A 20023-nucleotide genomic window follows, 5' to 3' on the forward strand; every position below is an offset into this window, starting at 1 on the left:
TACTAGTGGTCTTTATGCTAGGTTGACCTTGTATCAGTAAACTGTACGGTCCTGTACCTTTTCCTATGCAATATAAAGTATTAAATCAGGACCATTGTTATATTGTTGATGTACTGACACATATTATCTTGCTTATTATATTGATGTATTACCTGCTTATTGTAAATTGCTTTGGATTAAAAGCATCTGCTAAATGCCTACATTGTAAATTGTAATAAACATATTTTCAATTATGTGAAATAAAACGGCCTTAAAACCATCATTTTAAAATTGTGTATTCGGACTGAACAAGAGTAAAAAAGAAAAAAACAATCATTTGTGTGAATGAAGTCTATGGGTCTATGATGTCAGAGGCTATAGCCAGCCCAGACCAGTAGGCCTACATATAACAGACTCACACAGACTCTGGGCTCCAGGCCAGTAGCGCTAGCACCAGTGGCGCCAGCAGCAATGAGACAATGAAACAGGTGTACACTTTGTTATTTCTAAAGCTATGCCCCCCTTTGAATAGAGCCCCGTATAGTGTTCATTTTATCCCCTTGCTGCTGTGTGCATAGTACATCTATCTGTTTGCTTGCCTGTGCCTGTCTGTCTCTTGTGTTTAGTTGTGTATGGGATGAGAAAAATGAGCTTGACAATATCACTTAAAAATACATTTTAATCATACAGTTACACACCTCTCATTATGGGGTCCGGGAACATGTGGCGGCATGATCATTACAGCAAAAACTCATTTATACTTAGTTGTGCACTGGTGTCACATATATAAAATAGCCAATCGACAAGCTCACAACATAAGCGACAGGTTGTGAGAGCTTGTAGATCATAGATCTTCGGTTCACGACACAATGCGCAACCAAGTGTAAATCAGGCAGAAATGGGAAAGCTCCCACAAATACAAAAAATAATAAAAATTGAGCCAATGCCTTTTTCATAATCAACTTTTACGTTGTATTTTTAATTATAGTTTGTGAACTTGTGAGACTGTATCTGGAACAATATATCAAGTATGAGACACAATATCACATAGATAGATACTGTACATTTCACCGCTGATGTGGATGGATTCTTGCCTTATGAGCAGGGTATTTAGCTAGCAAAACTTCAAAATGGCATCTTTGATTAAATTTAGCCAGACTATCTTGCGAGGTGAAAGAAGTAAGAAACATGCCTGGATGACAAGATCCGTTCAATGATTCCACCTGAGGGTGCTCTGGTTTTGTACAGTAGCTAAAGTAGATATGATGCCATCATGCTAGCCAAAGGATTTGGTTCTCTTTGTAAGGATAACATGGCTGCAGTCAAGGTAATGCTTTTACCTTCTTCTGTAACAGTTGCTGTGGCTGAGTTGACACAACTTTAAGGTGGACTATAGAAACTTTGAGTCAGCGACAAGGCATATACTATACTTATTTTGTATATATTTCTAGCTCAATCACTTGTACAGTGACTACAAAACACACATGTAAGCATAATTATGTTTTACTAGTTTTTGTAATCGAATGGCTGCATTTCAGCAAAGAGTAAGCATGTGCAAACAAAGTCAGAGGCAGAGGTGATTACATTTGGTTTGTCTCAAATGCATGAATAGCTGATATAGATAAAATGAGCATATTAATTTCAACATGAACAGTTAAAGGACGAATGGAGAACAGGGCACAATCAACTCGTGAGATAGTCTGGCATTGTGTGGCTTAAGCCTTTCTGTCACATAAGTTACAATTCCCAAGTAATTCTTCATGTAAAATCAAAGACATTATCTGGCACATGAATGGAAACTGTTAAAAAAACTTTAAACACAGAACATATTTGGTGGGTCCATAATGCTTCATGAAACATATTGAGGCACTTGAGGTCAATGATTGATATCCCCAAATACTGCAAGATTCCACAGGGATATTGCATGCTGATGATGTCATACTGTTTTGGACAATATCTACTACCTTTAATGGATAGACTTTCTCTTTTGAATGTCTGTTTGTGGTCAACATAAACTCTCAGATGAGGGATTGGTGTTTATTGCAAGAGCAGGCACGTTGGCTTCGGTTTTTGGCACGTTAAACTCTGAGACAGAATTGCACTTTGCTTTCAACGTCCTGTTAAAACAGATTAGTTTTTTTGGAGAGGTGGAGGACACCTTCTCCTTTTTTGAGTTATTCTGTTTGCATTTTTTGACACTTTGACTCTCCCGTGTGACGGGAATACGTTCCGGCTTCTCCTGGTTGCCAGGGACTTTATGAGAGGTGTCCGTTTGCGTTGCCACTTTGTCGGCCACACCTGACACGTGGTTATTACCACAACTTCGACCAAGGTCCGCCCCTCTCTGTCTTTCGTGGCAGCTGCATGCTGTGTGTGCTCCTGCTACTGAGGGAGGGGAAGGTCCCTGAGTCTGAGGCTGTGTCTGAGTTGAGTTGCTTATATTTGGACTGGGGCAGGAGGGCCTCGCCCCCGTCTTACTACTCTCCTCTTCCCCCACAGATTCTGGGTCTGCAACAGGGCCGGGGCTTGGGCCACCTGAGTCTTGGGTTGGACTCGGGGTGTTTGATCTCTGCTCCCTGGCTGGGCCGGCCTGTAGGCTTGCACCGTGTACACAGTAGTTCCTGAGATGGCAGCTGTGGGCGGCCCCCTGCCTGGCGGCCATCATCCTACCCTGGGTGCAGTGGTGGAAATGAGCTGGGGAACAGTGGACGTAGTGCATACGACACTCCATGTTCTTGTACACCGGGTCCATGGTGGTGGACAACAGGGCTGCGTTTGGTTTACTGGTTTGACTTCCCAAGACGGGGAACAGTTGAGGGGTGGTGGGGCAAGAAGGCGAGTCCTGGGGGTGATGGGTGCAGTGGTGTGGGATCCATGGCTGGGGCAGATGTGGGCGCTCTCCACAGTTGCAATTGGTGTTTTGTGAATAGTGACACCTGGAAGGCGTGCTCAGAGTGGCCACTAGCCCATTCTCGGGTCCTGCTCTCCCAGACTCAGCTTTGCCCTTATAAGGGATGTGTGAATACGGAACGGAGGCGTGGTGAGAAGTTATTCCATTATAAAGCTGAGTGCACGCCTCCTGCTCCTCTGTGGGTTTCTCCTCGTTTCTGTGGCCGGACGCCAGAGGCTCCAGCTCGTAATGCTCCACCTCCACACCCCGGCTGTCCAGCTGGTATTTGCCCAGCCCGGAGCTCTTTCCCGGGGCAGAAGAGGGGCTCGTCGACGTGCCCTCCGAGTATGCCTGGCACTGGAACCTCTTGGGCAGAGGGATCTGGCCACAGGTGCCCTGGGGCCCCAGGCAGCGGCACATGCACTGGAAGAAGAAGGTGGCGAAGGCCCAGCTGATGCACATGATGAGCATCATGAACGTACCCAGCTGGGTGTACGCCAGCACCGTCGACGGCATCATCATCGCCCCGGCCACAAAGGTGGTCAGCGCCGCCATGGCGATGGCAGAACCCATGCGGCTGAGGGAGAACACCACCTTCCCCTCGCGGTCGGGCTCCGGGGCCAGCCGGTACGCCACGCCGTAGTGGACAGCAAAGTCCACAGACAGCCCCACCGCCACGGAGATGGTGACGGACTCCAACACGTTGAGCTCCCAGCCCAGCAACACCAAGGAGCCCACGGTGACGAAGATGGTGCCGGCGATGGAGAGGATGGCGTAGAGGCTGATGATGACGTTCCAGGTGGTTAGGAGCATGACGCTGAAGGCCACGGCCACCGACAGCGCCATGGCGACCAGCGTGCCGTCCGACAGGCTGTCCTGGAGGTCATAGAACTCCAGGTTGCTGATGAACCAGCCGTGGCTGAGCCCTGCCGGGGCGTTCACGAGCTCCTCAGTGATCCAGGAGTCCACCTGAAATATAGACACAGTTTAGAGTCATAACATCACCAGCCGAGGTTCACGTTCACTGTGAAGCACTTTGTAACCTTGTTTCGACCGTCAGGTCGCAGTTACTACCAAAACCTCCACCGTCAGTCAGTTTGTCTGTCTGTCACGTCACGTCACACTTTTGCCCCTACTCTTATCTCTTCCACCGTTGGCCCTATCGATGCCAGACTTTGCACACACACTCCTTGGATGGCAAATCACAACCTCCGCCCCTGATTTCTCACATGGCCCTCTTCTAGCGCCACCATCAGGCCGATGTTTGCTAAACTCATTTTTGGACACTGCTCCTACATATTCCCTCCTCATTGGCTACGATTGCCTTCTCAAGTTTGTGTATGTGAAGTGACGGTCGCTTATCTCCCGATTAGGGAGTCTTAAGCCTCTATTTGCGACCGTAGGTCGCATTTACTATCAAACCCTGCACAAAGTGTAAGTCCGTCCGTCCGTCCGTCAGTCCGTCAGTCTGTCTGTCACACCTCACACGTCACACTCTTGCCCTGCTCATATCTCCGCAACCGTTGCCCCGATCCATGCCAAATTTTGCACACACACTCCTTACCTGCCAAACTACAACCTCCAAGGACCCCCAGAGCTCCAGGGACCCCCAGGTCCCTGGGGGACCCCCAGATGTAAAAAATGACCAAATGTGCTAAACTGACCAAATGACCACCCCAACGGGGCTGCTCACGGGGAATTCCCGGGGACCACCGACTCCTGGTGCTCCAGAACGGATGCAAAAGTGGTGGCGCCCCCAGTGGAGGACCCCCTACACTGCAGCTCACATAAAATGCCGTAACTCCGGCTAGGAGCCACCGGGACAGCCGGGGCCGGTACCTATTCGTCCGCCTTGCCGGCGCGGAGACCCCACCCCTCATTTCTCACATGGCCCTCTTCTAGCGCCACCATGAGGCCGATTCTTGCAAAACACATTTTTGGACACTGCTCCTACAATTTTTGCCCTAAAATCACGCAAATCGGTACACAGTATGTCTACACTCATCCCATCAACATGAATCTCTCCCATATAGCGCCACCTCCAGGCCGATTTTTAAAAACACATTTTTGGACACTGCTCCTACAGATTTTGCCCTAAAATCACGAAAATCACTACACAGTATGTCTACACTCATGTCATCAACATGGATCAGGAAGATTTGGGCAAAACACATTTTTGCCCTATTTGTGGAGATAAGTGACCTACGGTCGCTTATCTCCCGATTAGGGAGTCTTACTGGTAGTTACCATTACTATTATTATTATCATCATCATTACTTCATTGTCCCCAAAGCAGCCCCAACAAAAGAAAAAAGCACACTGTATGCTCGAACGACACAAAGTTTGACAAATCCAAGCCATGAAAATTACACAGTGGTTCTGTATTGGCAGACAGCAGAGCAGATGTTGCCTAAATGTGCAAATAGCTTCGACAGCTCTTGGACGCGTAGAAAAGAAAACCATGCCACGTTATATTATCTACTGTATCTATCTATCTATCTATCTATCTATCTATCAATAAATTCCAGAAATCCTGACTGACTGACTGTCTGTCTGTCTGTCTGTCTGTCTGTCTGTCTGTCTGTCTGTCTGTCTGTCTGTCTGTGTTTACAGACTTTACACCCATTGCCAATCACAGGCCACAAACCGTGCATAACCGTAGCCAATCAGAGTGGGGCAAAGGGTGACCACATAATCAAAGCATATTTATCCAGTTTATAAATACAGGGTTCCCACACATTTTTACCAATTCATTTCCAAAACTTCTCCAGAATATTTAACACGATTTCCAGGACTATAACAATAATTCAGCTCAATAACAAGTCGCTTACTCCTATGTGCAATGCCCAAAGACAGGTGGTTCTCAACCTTTTCAGGCCATGACCCCTGAAATAATCATATTTGCACCCTGACGAGCACTAAGAGTTGAGGAATTCTTTATAAGACGGTTTTATTGTGAAAATAGCCGATCTACATGCTGAGCATGTAGATCTGCTATTTTCACAATTTCTGCCTCTAATATTTGACAATTTGGCCAATGTTTAATTTGTCATTTCAGAGGTATTAACAAAATCAATAACCAAAGACAATGCATAGCTATTTTTTCCAGGACCTTCCAGGACCCTTGATCAATTCCAAAACTTTTCCAGTACTGAAAAGGAAAAAAAAATCTAATTTCAAAATATTTCCAGGACTTTCATGACCGTGGGAACCCTGAACGGCCCGAGATGGGACGGGTAAGGACTGGTAAGGATCTAGTACAGTATAATGCAAAAACACAGCAGGCCGTACCTCGCGATAGAACTGGAACATCTTCTCGTAGGCCAGCGTGAAGAGGTAGGTGCTCTGGAACTCCAGGACGATGGCCCTGATGGTGTCGTTGATGTCAAAGCGAGGCCCGGGCGTCTTGCTGTCCAGATGGTAGCTGGTGCTCCGGTCCAGCTCCATGATGGCTCTCTTGATGCAGAGCTCAAACACCTCCTGCTTGTAGGGGAAGGTGGACTGGCTGCAGCACGGGTAGACCGAAGCCTCCTCACAGTCCTGGTTCTCCATCCACTGGATAGGATAGAATGTATAGAAAGTTGTTCATACACGAAATAAATAATATATATTACGGATTACGGTACAGGGCTATTCAATGTTCCTTTTTTTTCAGGCCAAGAAGGAACCGTTAGCTAAGAGAGAGATGAAGCAGGGACCCCCACTACATACTGTATGAAATCGTTTTGTAGATTCAACTTTTTAATAGCATCAGTGTTTTGCAAATTAATATTTAACCACTTAAAACCTCAGACTTAATTTTTTTGGCTCTGTATTGTCTGCTCTTTTTTGTTTTGAGTAAAAGTATTGAAAATTGGAAAAGTACAAATACTTCAAAATTGTACCACTGCATGCCGATTACACCTTAACACATTGGATGCCCACACGTCAAACTCTTTGATGTCTCTGAGTGCCGGCGAAGCGTTTGCTCCCTGTAAGAGCCGATGCATACTACACTTTTAGAGCCGAATTTATTTCGGTTCGGTTCGGTTCGGGGAGTCACAAAATCTCGACAGCACCGAACAGTCGAATTAATGAGGGTACCCGCCCCCCCGAACCTCTGAATGACGTCATATTGTAGTTTAGACAGAGCCGAACCAAAATAAATTCATCTCTAAAAGTGGAGTATGCATCGGCCCTAAGCCTACCTTTGAGTTGACAGTTTCTCAGGTATTATTTCTACAAAAAAAAAAAAAGCTACAAAAATACTGACCTGTTTGAAGGTCTCGATGAAACAGCTGGTGAAGTCCTGCTCGTCTGACTGGAATATGAAGCTCTGGTTCCTCAGCTTTTGGCAGAAGTTGAGGATCCAGAGCTGGGAGGCCGGGCTGGCGATGTTGAAGCTGCTGTCCAGCATCAGCTTGCCCTTGTTCTTGGGGTTCAGGGGGTCCCCGTTGTCCACGGGGGTCACCCCCCAGATGATGGTGATGGGCATGTGGAGGTCCTCGCCGTGGTGGACCCTCTCGAACATGAACAGCTTCTTGTACTCGGCGTCGTAGCGCTCGAACGGGTGCGAGGCGCGGAACACCTGGAACTCGGCCAGCTCCAGCGACGGCAGCTTCATCTTGGGGTTGACGCACACCACGTAGGCGCCGCCAACCGTGATGGCCAGGAACCAGAAGAGCCAGAGGTAGCGCAGCTTGATGACGATGCAGGGCAGCACCTTCTCGAAGAAGATCCTGGACGCCTCGGACGCCGTGAACAGGCACTTGTTGGCCTTCTGGCAGAGCCCCGCCCAGAACGTCCGGGTGCAGCAGCCCGTGTTCTGCTGCGGCGCCGGCGGCTTGGAGCAGGTCAGCAGGTTGGGCAGGTAGCGCTCGTGGAGCACGACCACGGCGGGCAGCCACGTCACCTATGACATATAAAACATATGGTGAAGCAGCATTCTGCTTCTACAGCCCGACGGCTTGGAATAAAACTCTTGTTACACCTAAGACAGGCGGCCTCTGTGGATAGCTTTAAAGCACAGCTCAAGGCCTATTTCTTCACTCTTTCTTTAAGTTGATTTTAAATCCCTGTGCTGTTATTCATGTCCACACATTTTGTTTTAAAGTTTTTAATATTGTTTTATGTTTTTACTTTTCTTTTCTGCTTTATTGTTAATCATTTGTACTTCTTTCTGTTAAGCACCCGTGCTTCACTTTTGCTCTGACTGTAAAGCACTTTGAGCTGCATTTCATGTCACGGAAGGTGCTGTACAAATAACGTTTATTATTATCATTATTACCATGAGTATGTAGTTGACCAGGATGGCCGTGCCGGCGTAGACGCCGAAGCAGCGGATGGCGGTGATGTTGCTGACGTAGTTGGCGTAGAAGGCGGCGGCCGTGGTGAAGCTGGTCACGAACATGGAGAGGGCGGCGTGCTGCAGCGTGATGCTCACCGTCTCCGAGAGCTCGGCGTGCGGCTTGTCCACCTTGGTGTAGGGCATTCACGAATAGTGATTTTTAGTATTCAAATTATTCAACCTCAAAGTATTCAAATAGTCGAATATTCGACAGGACTGGCCAAGAGGCAAACATTGTGAAAATAGCAGATCTACATGCTCACAACGCCTCGCAATTTGTGGAACCGAGTCACATTAATACCTACAATTCCAAGTGCTTGTCAGGGTGGGGGTCCCCAGTTCAAATATGTTTATTTTGGGGGTCACAGCCTAAAAAAGGTTTGAGAACCCCTGGTATAAAGCATTAACAAATTCATCCACCAGGGGCATTGACAACTCATTCTTATGACTTCCTATCTAGCCAAGCTTTATAAACTATATATTTTTAAAGAGAAAACAATAAAAAAATTCAAATAAGCGAATACTCAACTTCAGTGAACAAGGTCGAATAGTGACTTTGATATTCGAATATTCGAATATTTGGTGAATGCCCTACCTTGGTGTAGTTCCACACGTCGCAGAGCACGAAGGCGTCGTCCGCCCCCACGCCCACCAGGATGATGAGCGCCGTCAGGTTCATGAAGGGGAAGAACTCGAAGTTGAAGACGACGCGGTACAGGAAGTAGGAGACGTTGAGCGAGCTGATGATGGCGATCATGGTCATCAGCGTGATGAAGACGGAGCGCGTGTACACGCACATCACCACCAGGACGATCACGATGGCGATGGCCGGGTACACCGTGTCCGTCAGCAGGTAGTCCTGGGAAAGCGGTGGCGGGGGAAAAAGTGATCGAATGTTTAGCTTGAGGAAAAGCGTCGATAGCTGCGATGTAGAAATACTACTGTTATGCCTCATTCACATACAGACAAGCCAAGCTAATGGTTTTCTTGGTAATTCAATGTATTCTCTATGCAAACCAGCTTTTAAAATTTCCAAGCTGGAAAAAAAGCTTGGAATTTTGCATAGAGAATACATTGAATAACCAAGCAAACCATTAGCTTGGCTTCTCAGTGTGAATGCAGCATTACATGTAAAAGCCCGGAATTCATAATTTATTTGAATAAAAGTACAAAGGTATTGGTATCATAATGTACTTAAAAGTACCAAAAGTAAGAGTACTCATTATGAAGAATATCCCATTTCAAGTTTTCAAATGTTTAAAAATCATTTGAAAATAGCCGATCTACCAGCTCACAACCGCATTGTGAGCTTGTAGATCGGCTATTTTCAAAAAGCCAAAATGTATATAGGGCTGAAGTAATGTTTTGTAATAATATAAATCTACAAAGTAACCAGTAACTCAAGTTTTCAAATAAATGTAGTGACGTAAAAGTACATTTGGATCCGAGATGTAGTGGAGTAGCAGTAAAAGCATTGTAAATTGGAATTGCACAAGTAAAGTAACAAATAACCCAGTACAGATACAGAACCTAAGTAAATGCACTCAGTTACTTCACAACGCTGTACCTGGAACAGGCTGTGCTTTATCCCGAACTCGATGCCCGTCACGGCCGTCACGCCGTCCGAGGCGTTCCAGTTCTCGAAGTTGTCCAGGTAGATGTTCATCATGGACTCGCCCTTCTCCGTGGGCGAGAACAGCATGCTGTACGTGAGCACGGGCGGCGGGCTCTCCAGGCTCTTGGGGCTGAGGAAGTCCTTGTCCACCAGGAAGTGCAGGATCTGGTAGACGGCGTTGTACTTGGTGCACTTGCGCGGCACGTTGGCGCACTTGAGCTGGTCCTTGCGCCGCGTGGTCTTGTCCCAGCAGTCGGGCCCCAGCGTGCCGTTGTGGTAGTACTTGGCGCACGAGCGCAGGATCTTCAGCGTGTGCGTGACGTCGCGCTCGCTGATCTTCTGGCAGGACGAGCGGTTGGTGAGGACGGCGATGTAGTTGCCCAGCGTCCAGCTGGGGCAGCAGGAGGCGTCGCTGGTCCGCTGGCACAGGTCCCAGTAGTCTTTGTGAGAGCGCACCTGGGAGAGGAAGAGAGAGAGAGGGAGGAAACTTTTAATTAATGTCAATGTAAATCCACGTGGAAGCAGATTAAGAATTCACAAACAAATTCATGAATGCAATGCACTGAATACAATACATACGTTTGAGTTTTAAAACGTCTCATTCCTATTTGTATTTTAATTTGAATTCGCTCTCATGAATGATAATATAATAACCTTAATTAGATGTAGACATTAGTAGAACCTTGGGTTGTAGCATATCTACCTGCATGATACAAGTCTAAATATTTCCCTTTATCGGTTGCTTCTATCTACCAAAAGCAATGATTCCACTCACTCATTGCATGGTAAACCAGGTCTCAAAATCACACATTTAACACAAACAAATGCAATCAAAGCACACACGCACAGCGTCGCACACATATAGGGTATACAGTATACACAGTATAAAACAATAAAACAGTGGTTTGGGTTGTGTCTTACCCTGTTGTTGTCCATATTGCACATAGATTTGATGGCTTGTATACTCCACAGGTTCTTCCCCTCTGCGGATGCGAAGACCAGTCTGGAGTATCTATCCCCTTCACAAACAAACAAACAAATTTAGTAAATGTCATCTCTTATTAGTGTGGTTGCCCTGCAGGGCAACCTGACTATAGTTCTTGTCTATTTTTCTCATCATCTGACCCTTCACCCAATCAGACATACCTTGATATTGCGATGTCATCGTTTTCCCCCTATATGATTGGCTGTGGTTGCCAATCAGAGAGTGAGATCATAATATCAAGGTATATATATGGTCAGACTGCTGTAGTTAGTGTGGTTGCCCATAGGGCAACCGGACTATAGTTCTTGTCTGGCTTTCTCATCATCTGATGTAACCTTTTTCTCGAAGGGTTTTCCCATTGAAGTACGTGTCTGTGTAAAGCGTCTTCCAGACGGTACGCGGTGACCGCATCCTAGTAATTCATTTTCAATGAGAGGCGGGCGGTTATTTTGGCCGGTACTGTGAAATCCCCACGCGTGTGCTCGTTCGTGCATGCGAGCGCGGGTGGCTAGAGCTGGATTGTGCTCATCTTTGTGAAATACCGCACAGCGTTTACTCGCTGAGCGAGTGTGTTTGTGTATCACCGCGGCGCGGTCCCCGTTGATCCTTTCGGGAGCCTGGAAGGCGCTTTACTCATATCTGCTGTAACCCTTCAATCAGACATCACGATACCTTGATATCGTGATGTCACCCATTTCTCCCTCTCTGATTGTCTCCCCCATTAGAGTCGACGGCAACCGCACTTCTACTATTAAGTGAACAGAATTAACCATCAAATGCTTTGATGACGGTGGGTAACTTAAACCTTTGTGAGTCTTCATTGCCAGTATCATAAATAGCAAAGGATGACAGGCAGAGCTGATGAAAACATTGCATAGCAACCACCTTGTTTGTGCAGGCACTGGCAGTCTTGTAGAAATTACTATTAAGAGAAATGTTATTAAAACTGCTTTAATTGTCTATAATTTTCATGTTGCCACATTTGGTAACCATTTAAAAAAGCAATAAAACAATAATAAAAGTAATAACTCATTCCACACCATGGTATATTGTCATTATATCACAGCTCAGGGGTTTGTTGGCACAACATGAAGCCTTAAACGCCTATAGCTGTGGTTTAATAGCTATATCATGCCGTCACGCGTATTACTGCTCTTATATCTCAGTTGCCGGCGATGAACAATATTCACGTATATTTTTAACCCATTTAGGCCTAGAATTATTGAATGCTTTAACCAGTGAAAAATAGCAGATATACAAGCTCACAGCGCGGCACCGAGTGCCGCGCTGCGAGCTTATACTGTAGATCTGCTATTTTTGAAAAAGTCATGAAAATGTGTGCAAATCTTTGAATATATATGTATACGTGTATACTGTATGTACGTATATGTATACTTGACACAGCCATACCTGGTGCATCACAGAAGCTCTCTTTGCTGAAGTCCCACTCGGCTTGTCGCTTGTCTCTGTCAAAGTGATCCTCGGTCCATCTGTCCTCCTGGTGACTGTTGACAGCAGACAGACAAATAAGCCATGGTACTGCTATTGTGAACACGTGAGCTGGTGAAAAGCACTTTGAGGTACACAGATGTTGCAGGCAGGGGTTCCCAAACTTTTTTGTCTCAGGGCACCCCATGAATATGTTTTAAATCCGAGGCACCCCTACATTATAATTTTCACTCCCAGCACCTTATATTTATAGCATATATCGATATCGTTGTTGTCGGGTGGAAACCTTGTATGTCCAAAACCGATCATTTTGTATTTATCATCTAAAAGATTTACTAAACTAGTGAAAACAGCAGATCTACAAGCACACGTGTGCTTGTAGATCGGCCGTTTTCACTAGTTTTGTGAGACAGTCTTGTATGATGAAGCAGGGCTTTGCTTTACCAAAAGACGTACACATTTGAAACTTGGAGATACGAGGCTTCTGCCTGACAGTGACGATATTTTTGTGGTTATGTTGCGAGGAAAACTTTGAGATAATAGCCGTTTTGGTTAGAACCGACTTGAAAATAACTTTGTACTTCAAGTTTAAAATGACACTAAATATTTTTTCAAGTGTCCAAATAAATTCCAAATATTATCATATGATCTCGCGGCACCCCTGGACTGCTGTCGCGGCACCCCAGGGTGCCCCGTCACCCACTTTGAAAACCCCTGGTCTATAAGGAGGCTGCTCAGCGATGAGAAACCAGCGCTGATTGCTACGTCTCCCTAATCAGAATCATACAATTATCATTATCGCAATGGTCAAAATAACGATGGCTCCGATTCAACATGGGCCACGGAGAGGGTCTATGCATGTAAGTGGTGTGTGTGTGTGTGTGTGTGTGTGTGTGTGTGTGTGTGTGTGTGCTTTTAGGAATGACGTATGTGTGTTCCTGCGCACACGCATGTCTGTGAGGATTTGGTTGCAGCAAATTCTTGTGTGTGCTGTATCATCTGTATAGGAATGTGTATGTGAATGTGTGCTTGTGTGTGCACGCACACACATGCGTCTGTGTCTGTATTTGTGAAGAAGAGAGGATTATGGTGTAGACAGCTCATGCGTGTGTACGTGTGCATGCGTGTCAGTCAGTGGATGTGTGAGTGAGTGCATGTCCTGTCCTAGACACAGGAAGCGAGAGTAATCGTGTGACTTGTCAGAGGGACAGACTGAGGGGCGGACAAGAGGACAGAGGCCCCTCGAACATGTTATGCACGTATAAGCACACGATTACCTCTGCAGACAGACATGTAGGGTTGCAGTGACACTAGGAGACATGAGACATGCACAGACTGAAAGACAGGCAGAAGTAAACAAGAGTCTAATAACGGTGTGGCCTCTCTTGTCCAATCTTGAACCGTACATGTGCCGTTTAGTACAAAAACGGCGTAGATTTATAATGTGGGGTTCAGTTGCACTATACATTAGGGCATTCACGAATAGTGATTTTTAGTATTCGAATTATTCGACCTCAAAGTATTCGAATAGTCGAATATTCGACAGGACAGGCCAAACTGTCATATATTAAGTAAGCAAGAGGTGAACATTGTGAAAATAGCAGATCTACATGCTCACAACGCCTCACAGTTTCACAATATTTATCTGCGGAACCGAGTCACAATAAATGTAATACCTACAATTCCAAGTGCTTGTCAGGGTGGGGGTCCCCAGTTAAAATGTATTTAATTTTCTTCTTATGACTTCCTATCTAGCCAAGCTTTATAAACTACATATGTTTTAAAGAGAGAAAAAAAAGCGAATATTCGACTTCGGTGAACAATGTCAAATAGTGACTTTGATATTCGAATATTCGAATATTGGGTGAATGCCCTACTATACATGCTGGATGCTTGCGTTCATGTTGTAGTGTGGCGAGGGCCAATGTCTCATTTGGCCAAATGGAAACAGCGTTCTGTATTAATACATCACCTATGAGTATGGAAGTACTTTACATGAACTAATATTCCTTTTAACATGCATGGATATTGACCTACTAACTTTCACACTGTTCATGAGTTTTCACTTCCATTATAGAAACGTTAAGTACTACTATTTTATTGTTGTGCTGTGTTTTTTAACTGTTCTTGACACTTTATATATACATATATATTTTTTTTATTTGTTTTAACTTAATTGCTCTGTATGGTTGATTCTCCTGTATTGTTGATTCTTCTTTCTTGTTTGTTTTTTTGTGCTCGGCTGTACACAACACTCACAGTCCTTTTTCTTTTTCTTACTGTCCTGTAACCTTAAAGGACCAGGTCACCTCTGGGACAACCAGATCTTATTTTATTGTTGTGTGGGACACGATCAACACAATCCTGAATAATTTTTTGTGTTCAATCTGTGTTTTTAGATATGTTAGTATTTCAGCATGCTACAACTGGTCATATGATGCATTTTGCATCATATGACCAGTTGTAGCATGCTGAAATCGGCCTAAATACTAAAATATCTAAAAACACAGATTGAACACAAAAAATAACTCTGGATTGTGTTGATCGTGTCCCACACAACAATAAAATAAGATCTGGTTGTCCCAGAGGTGACCTGGTCCTTTAACTGCTGTGTGACTCTGGGTGACTGAATTTCCACCTTGGGATAATAAAGGTATCTATCTATCTATCTATCTATCTATCTCTTCACCAGGCATTTTTGCTTTTGCAGACTATTAATGTTGTCTTCATATATGAATGAACAGAGTTCTATTGTTGTGCCTATAGCGGCCTGAGCTCTGACTGGGCTACAGTACTTTTGAGGGGACAGACATAAATAGATGTATAATACTATACATTAAGAAATACAGACAATCCCTGTTTAGTCTACAAGGCCTTGTGCCTTGACTTTGGACCATCATTTTGACATATATGCTAAATTCCTTATCATGCAGAGGAATAAAGATAGGACAGACAGACAGACAGAGAGAGACAGAAGGACAGACACATTCAACGTCTTGCGTTGTTGATAATTGAAGAGACTTTTTTCCCCCAAATGACCGCTGACAGAAGATGACCTGTGGATAGACACATCGTCTCTGTTTCTCTCATCTTTCAGGAAGGATTGAAACATTGCTCTGTGTCCGTCAGCGGCGCTCACCCCCCACCTCCCTTCACTCTCATCACCCCTCTCTCTAAGGCCGGCCCTTCCTGCCCCGAGGGGGCACAATCAATGCACCTTTTGCTTTTGTATCACAATAGGATGCCGATTTCAAATTAACTGATTTAGTTTTTAGTTTTTTTACAATGAGGCATTGTTAACACTTATGTTGCAAAGATTTTTCTCTTCAATGTCCCGCGATGCCATGGTCTCCATAGACCTCCATGTAATTTATAGTGCACGGATCGTGCACGCCCATGCCTAGATGATGCACCACGTGTGTGCACACTGTTCACAGCTTTCAAACAAAAAAATCCGCTTGGAAATCCGTTCAGGCATACATGATTTAGCAGCCATTATGTTTTCTTCAGATGTAAACAAACATGGCTGCCATGTTTGAAAGAATGGGTTGGTATGGGGGTTAATCGCGATCATGCCTAATACATTTCTGGAGGTCCAAAAAAAATTGGGGAAAAAAAATGAAAAAATAAATAAATAAATAAATCTTCAAAAACGGCCCAAACTAGGGAAACTTGGGGTTGGCACAGGGGTGGTACCAATACAAACTCGGGAAACTCTGGGTTGGCACCAGATGTGTTAACTACCCACTGCAGTAATAAGTGATTCCCATTATTTGACCAGTCCTACTGCTTTAGTTTCTAGTTTTAGGAGAAGCAGAAAAGTGAGTATAATGTAGTTACTTCTTGGCCTGCTCGTCTGCATATTTGAAGGGGTAGTTGGCCAGGGTAGCTTTGTAGCCAGTGTTCTTCACCATGTTGTTCCACGTGACCAGCCGCTGGCCTATGGCTGTTCCCCGTGGCTCGAACCCCTGGAAAAGGAAAGGTGAGAGAATCTTTTGTCAATCTTTTGTCTATTATAGAGCCAGTTCAACTAAGGATACGTTTTAACTTAAGTGAATAAAGTGGTGTGTTTATCTCATTCTAGAGCGTACATGGGCAACTGGCGGCCCAGGGGCCACATGCAGCCCCAACCTTCACTTAATGCGGCCCGCAGGTTGATATTGGAGTACTTTTTTTTCAGCTGTTACAATTGCAAACATGGAAAAATGACCGGCTTTAATTACTTCAGTCTATATTAGTAGCTTAGACTAGTATTAAAATGTTATTGTATTTTTCATGTCCAATGTATTTGTATTTCAGTTCATAAAGTTAACATAAGAACATATAAATGCATTTGAAATGAACAAATAATATTTTAAAAAAAGTTAATTTTCAGGATTCCACTTCAAAAATAGCAAAAATAGACGATCTCAAGCTCAAAACGCGTCGCACTGCAACGCGTTTTGAGCCTGTAGATCGGCTATTTTTGATATGTATATGCATAGTGGCCCTCTGGAGTGAGTGTGAAAATGTAGTGGCCCTCACCATCATCAAAGTTGCCCACCCCTGTTCTAGAGCATACTTATTGTCGGTATCAGCCAGGGTGCGGGAGTCTAGCCTTGTCTCACAGTGCGCTAGAACACTGGGAGATGGATTGCTGAGGTGGAGCGCAACTCCTACCGTCAGCTCCCAGTACTTACTGCACGACTTGCACCCAAGCCATGCTACTCAAACGCTGAGTTGGGGGTGCCCGGGATCTAACCATGACCTTGTGGTCGAAAGGTGACCGACTGAGCAACCCAGACACAAAATGTGAAATGATGACTAACTGACACTTAATTGTGTTATCAATTCTTTACTTCTGTTATTTTCGTTTTAATTAAGTTACCCATTGATTTTTTTGTAGATTTTTGTATGCTGTTTAAACCGATATGATTATTATGCTGCTCTTTAATCTGTAAAGCACTTTGTTGCCTTGTTTGGGGAAAGTGCTATATAAATAAAATCATTATCATTATCACAACAATTAACCATTAAACGATTCACGTGTCGCACGTTGAAAATAGCAGACCTACAAGCTCACAACGAGCCACATCCCTGACGCGTTGTGAGCTTGTGGGTCGACTGTAGTCGAGTCCACCTAAAGCGAGTCCAAGTCAAGAGCACGTCCGAGGGGGTGCGAGTCCGAGTCAAGACCGAGTGCGGGACGGGGTCGAGTCCAAGACAATACCGAGACCAACAGGGGTCGAGACCAAGTCAAGACAGAGACCAGATAAAAAAATAAATAGAAAACTATGGGTCCGAGACGAGACTGAGCCAATGAAAATTTGGACTTGAGTCCTGACTCGAGACAAGTCATTGACTCTAGTACTACAACACTAGGCAGGAGCATGAGTCAAGCTTAAGACTCCTCCCACCTGCCATGTATTTTAGACCAATGGTTCTCAAATTATTTTGGGGGGTCCCCAGATGATTAACTTAATGTGCAATGTTGTTTTCTCACTCAACAGTAAACAAACCAACATAAAGTTTAAGTGTATAGAGGGTATCTACACATTTCTAAAGAGACAATTTAAGGACTTTTTAATACTTCTAAAATGACAAATCAAACATTGGCCAAATTGTCAAATATTAGAGGCAGAAATTGTGAAAATAGCCGATCTACATGCTCACAACGCCTCGCAACACGAGGCGTTGTGAGCATGTAGATCGGCTATTTTCACAATAGAACTGTGTTACACAAAATCTAATGCCTCAACTCTTAGTGCTTGTCAGGATGGGGGGGGGGGTTCCCAGTTAAAATATGATTATTTTGGGGGTCGTGGGCTGAAAAGGTTGAGAACCACTGTTTTAGACTGACAGGAGGCGGACTCACCAGCAGCGGGTCAGAGAAGTCGGGCAGGTCCGGCACCAGGATGCCCACCAGGGCACACACCACGATGAGCACCGTGCACACGCCCAGCACCACCACCGGCCAATCGGCTATCAGCTCCGCATAGCTGTGGAACAGGAGGAGGAGGAGAAGGCCGTTAATCTAACACGTCAGCCAGAGGATAAACACCACCCGTACTCACGGATGGTTTGAAATAGTTCCTAATATGGGAAAATATAAACGTGTGATAATCACCCTATGGATGTGCTATAAGCTTAGCTATGACTCACATGATCCCATATCAGTATGTGTCAGTAGTTATCAGGGTTAAGCACTATGTAGTATGTACACGTATTCACTGCATGACTTTGCTAAATGCAATGAATCGTCGGAATTCCTTCAGCTTGAACCCATCAAGACCCATTAGGCCGATTCTACAAATGCCTTCTAGATCAGTGTTTCTAGCAGAAATGTTCAAAAACAGCAGATGTACAAAAGCTAAAATCTAAATATGACACAGGAGCTTTCCCAGTTTCAGTGGGTTAACAATTCTGTTGCACTTTTAGGACTAGTTTTAAGAATAACAAAAAAAAAAAAAGTGTCAAAATGTCTTAAAGGTACATAACATGTAATGATATTAATTGAAAATGCAGTGAGTGTTACATGTTTTTGACACAATAAAGTATAAGAAAAAAAAAGAATAACAACTTTACACACACATTTATCAAATCCGTCAAATCTACCTGGAATGAATTGTCCCTAAACTGTGAAAAATAAATATCCCACACCAGACTTTATTTGTTTTTGTTTTAATGCATTAAGAAATTAGAAAAAATCCAATCAAAATAAATAAACACAAACCTTCTAAATTGAAGGTTGAGAGAGTTACTGGTGTAATTTATGTTGTAAAAATCACACCAGTGTGAAGTGAGCGGTGCATGCTGCTCAACAGCTGGCGTTGCCGTACTCATGCCGACATACAGTGCACACTCAGACAAATGTTGGGAGTGTCAGGAACCGTTCCAAAAGAATATGGGGGGAAAAAATGGAAATCTGGCTGTAGGGAACCTCTTGTGAACTCACTTCCAGGTTTTAGTGCTACAACTTGTAACACTCTAGCATGGAAACTCAATAGAACAATATGACATCGCAAGCCACTGATTGGTGATTGATTAGGCGGTGCTGGGGTGAGCAGGGCAGAGGTTAACAGAGAGAGCGGGGTTGAGATGTTTAACAGAGAGCAGGTACAGAGAGGGAAGGAGAACGCAGATCAACTACTGTGATGACTCAGTGCTGGGCGGGGACATGCTGGGCCCCTGATTCAGCCCGGGAAAAAGAGTTGGAGAGGCCCTCATTGCGTGCTATAGAGAGAGAGATCTCTCTATAGGCTGCTGCTACTCAAAGATTTGTGACAAAGTGACAAGCCAGTGGGCCAATTACATGAGTTATATTTCGCTGTTGTCGGGTGGAAACCAAAAATGATTTAAACTAGTGAAAACAGCCGATCTACAAGCACACAACGCCGTTGTGTGCTTGTAGATCTGCTGTTTTCACTACTTTTGTGCGACGGCCTTGCATGATGAAGCAGGGCTTTGCTTTGCAAAAAAAATTACAAATGTGAAACTTGGAGATATGAGGTTTCTGCCCGACAGTGCCGATTTACTTTGTTGGCCGCCCAGCCCCCAAAATGGAACGAAGGCAGACATTTTATTAAAAAAATAATTCTAATAGCCGGCCTGGACCGGCCAGGGGATGAACCGGCCGTTCGGGAGTTGTCCCGCTTTTCCCAATGGCCAGCACGTCCCTGGACTCAGTGCTGGGGGGGAGTGACGGCTCGGCGAGAGCCGTGATGGATAGATGATGGGAAAGCATTGGCAACGAGCAACAGACAGGAAGAGAGACGAAACAGAGGGAGGGAAGAGTAATGG

The 20023-nt window shown here is 44.7% G+C and overlaps 1 protein-coding gene across 2 annotated transcripts in view; it reads right to left on the reverse strand.

The window, feature by feature from the left end:
- Positions 1 to 685: 685 nt before the first annotated feature.
- disp1 (dispatched homolog 1) overlaps positions 686 to 20023 on the reverse strand; it is a 167808-nt gene continuing 148470 nt past the window's right edge. For both annotated transcript variants that reach the window (XM_080744251.1, XM_080744252.1), the window contains 10 exons: positions 18099 to 18222; positions 16085 to 16212; positions 12206 to 12300; positions 10732 to 10829; positions 9763 to 10266; positions 8791 to 9054; positions 8136 to 8324; positions 7122 to 7760; positions 6161 to 6424; positions 686 to 3838 (listed from right to left, as the gene is read on the reverse strand). In XM_080744251.1, the coding sequence (XP_080600377.1) occupies positions 1985 to 3838; positions 6161 to 6424; positions 7122 to 7760; positions 8136 to 8324; positions 8791 to 9054; positions 9763 to 10266; positions 10732 to 10829; positions 12206 to 12300; positions 16085 to 16212; positions 18099 to 18222 (4159 nt within the window). In that variant the 3' untranslated portion in view covers positions 686 to 1984. The remainder of the gene's footprint in view (positions 3839 to 6160; positions 6425 to 7121; positions 7761 to 8135; positions 8325 to 8790; positions 9055 to 9762; positions 10267 to 10731; positions 10830 to 12205; positions 12301 to 16084; positions 16213 to 18098; positions 18223 to 20023) is intronic.

This window comes from Nannobrachium achirus (assembly GCF_963921795.1).
Source record: "Nannobrachium achirus genome assembly, chromosome: 16".
Lineage (NCBI taxonomy): Eukaryota > Metazoa > Chordata > Actinopteri > Myctophiformes > Myctophidae > Nannobrachium > Nannobrachium achirus.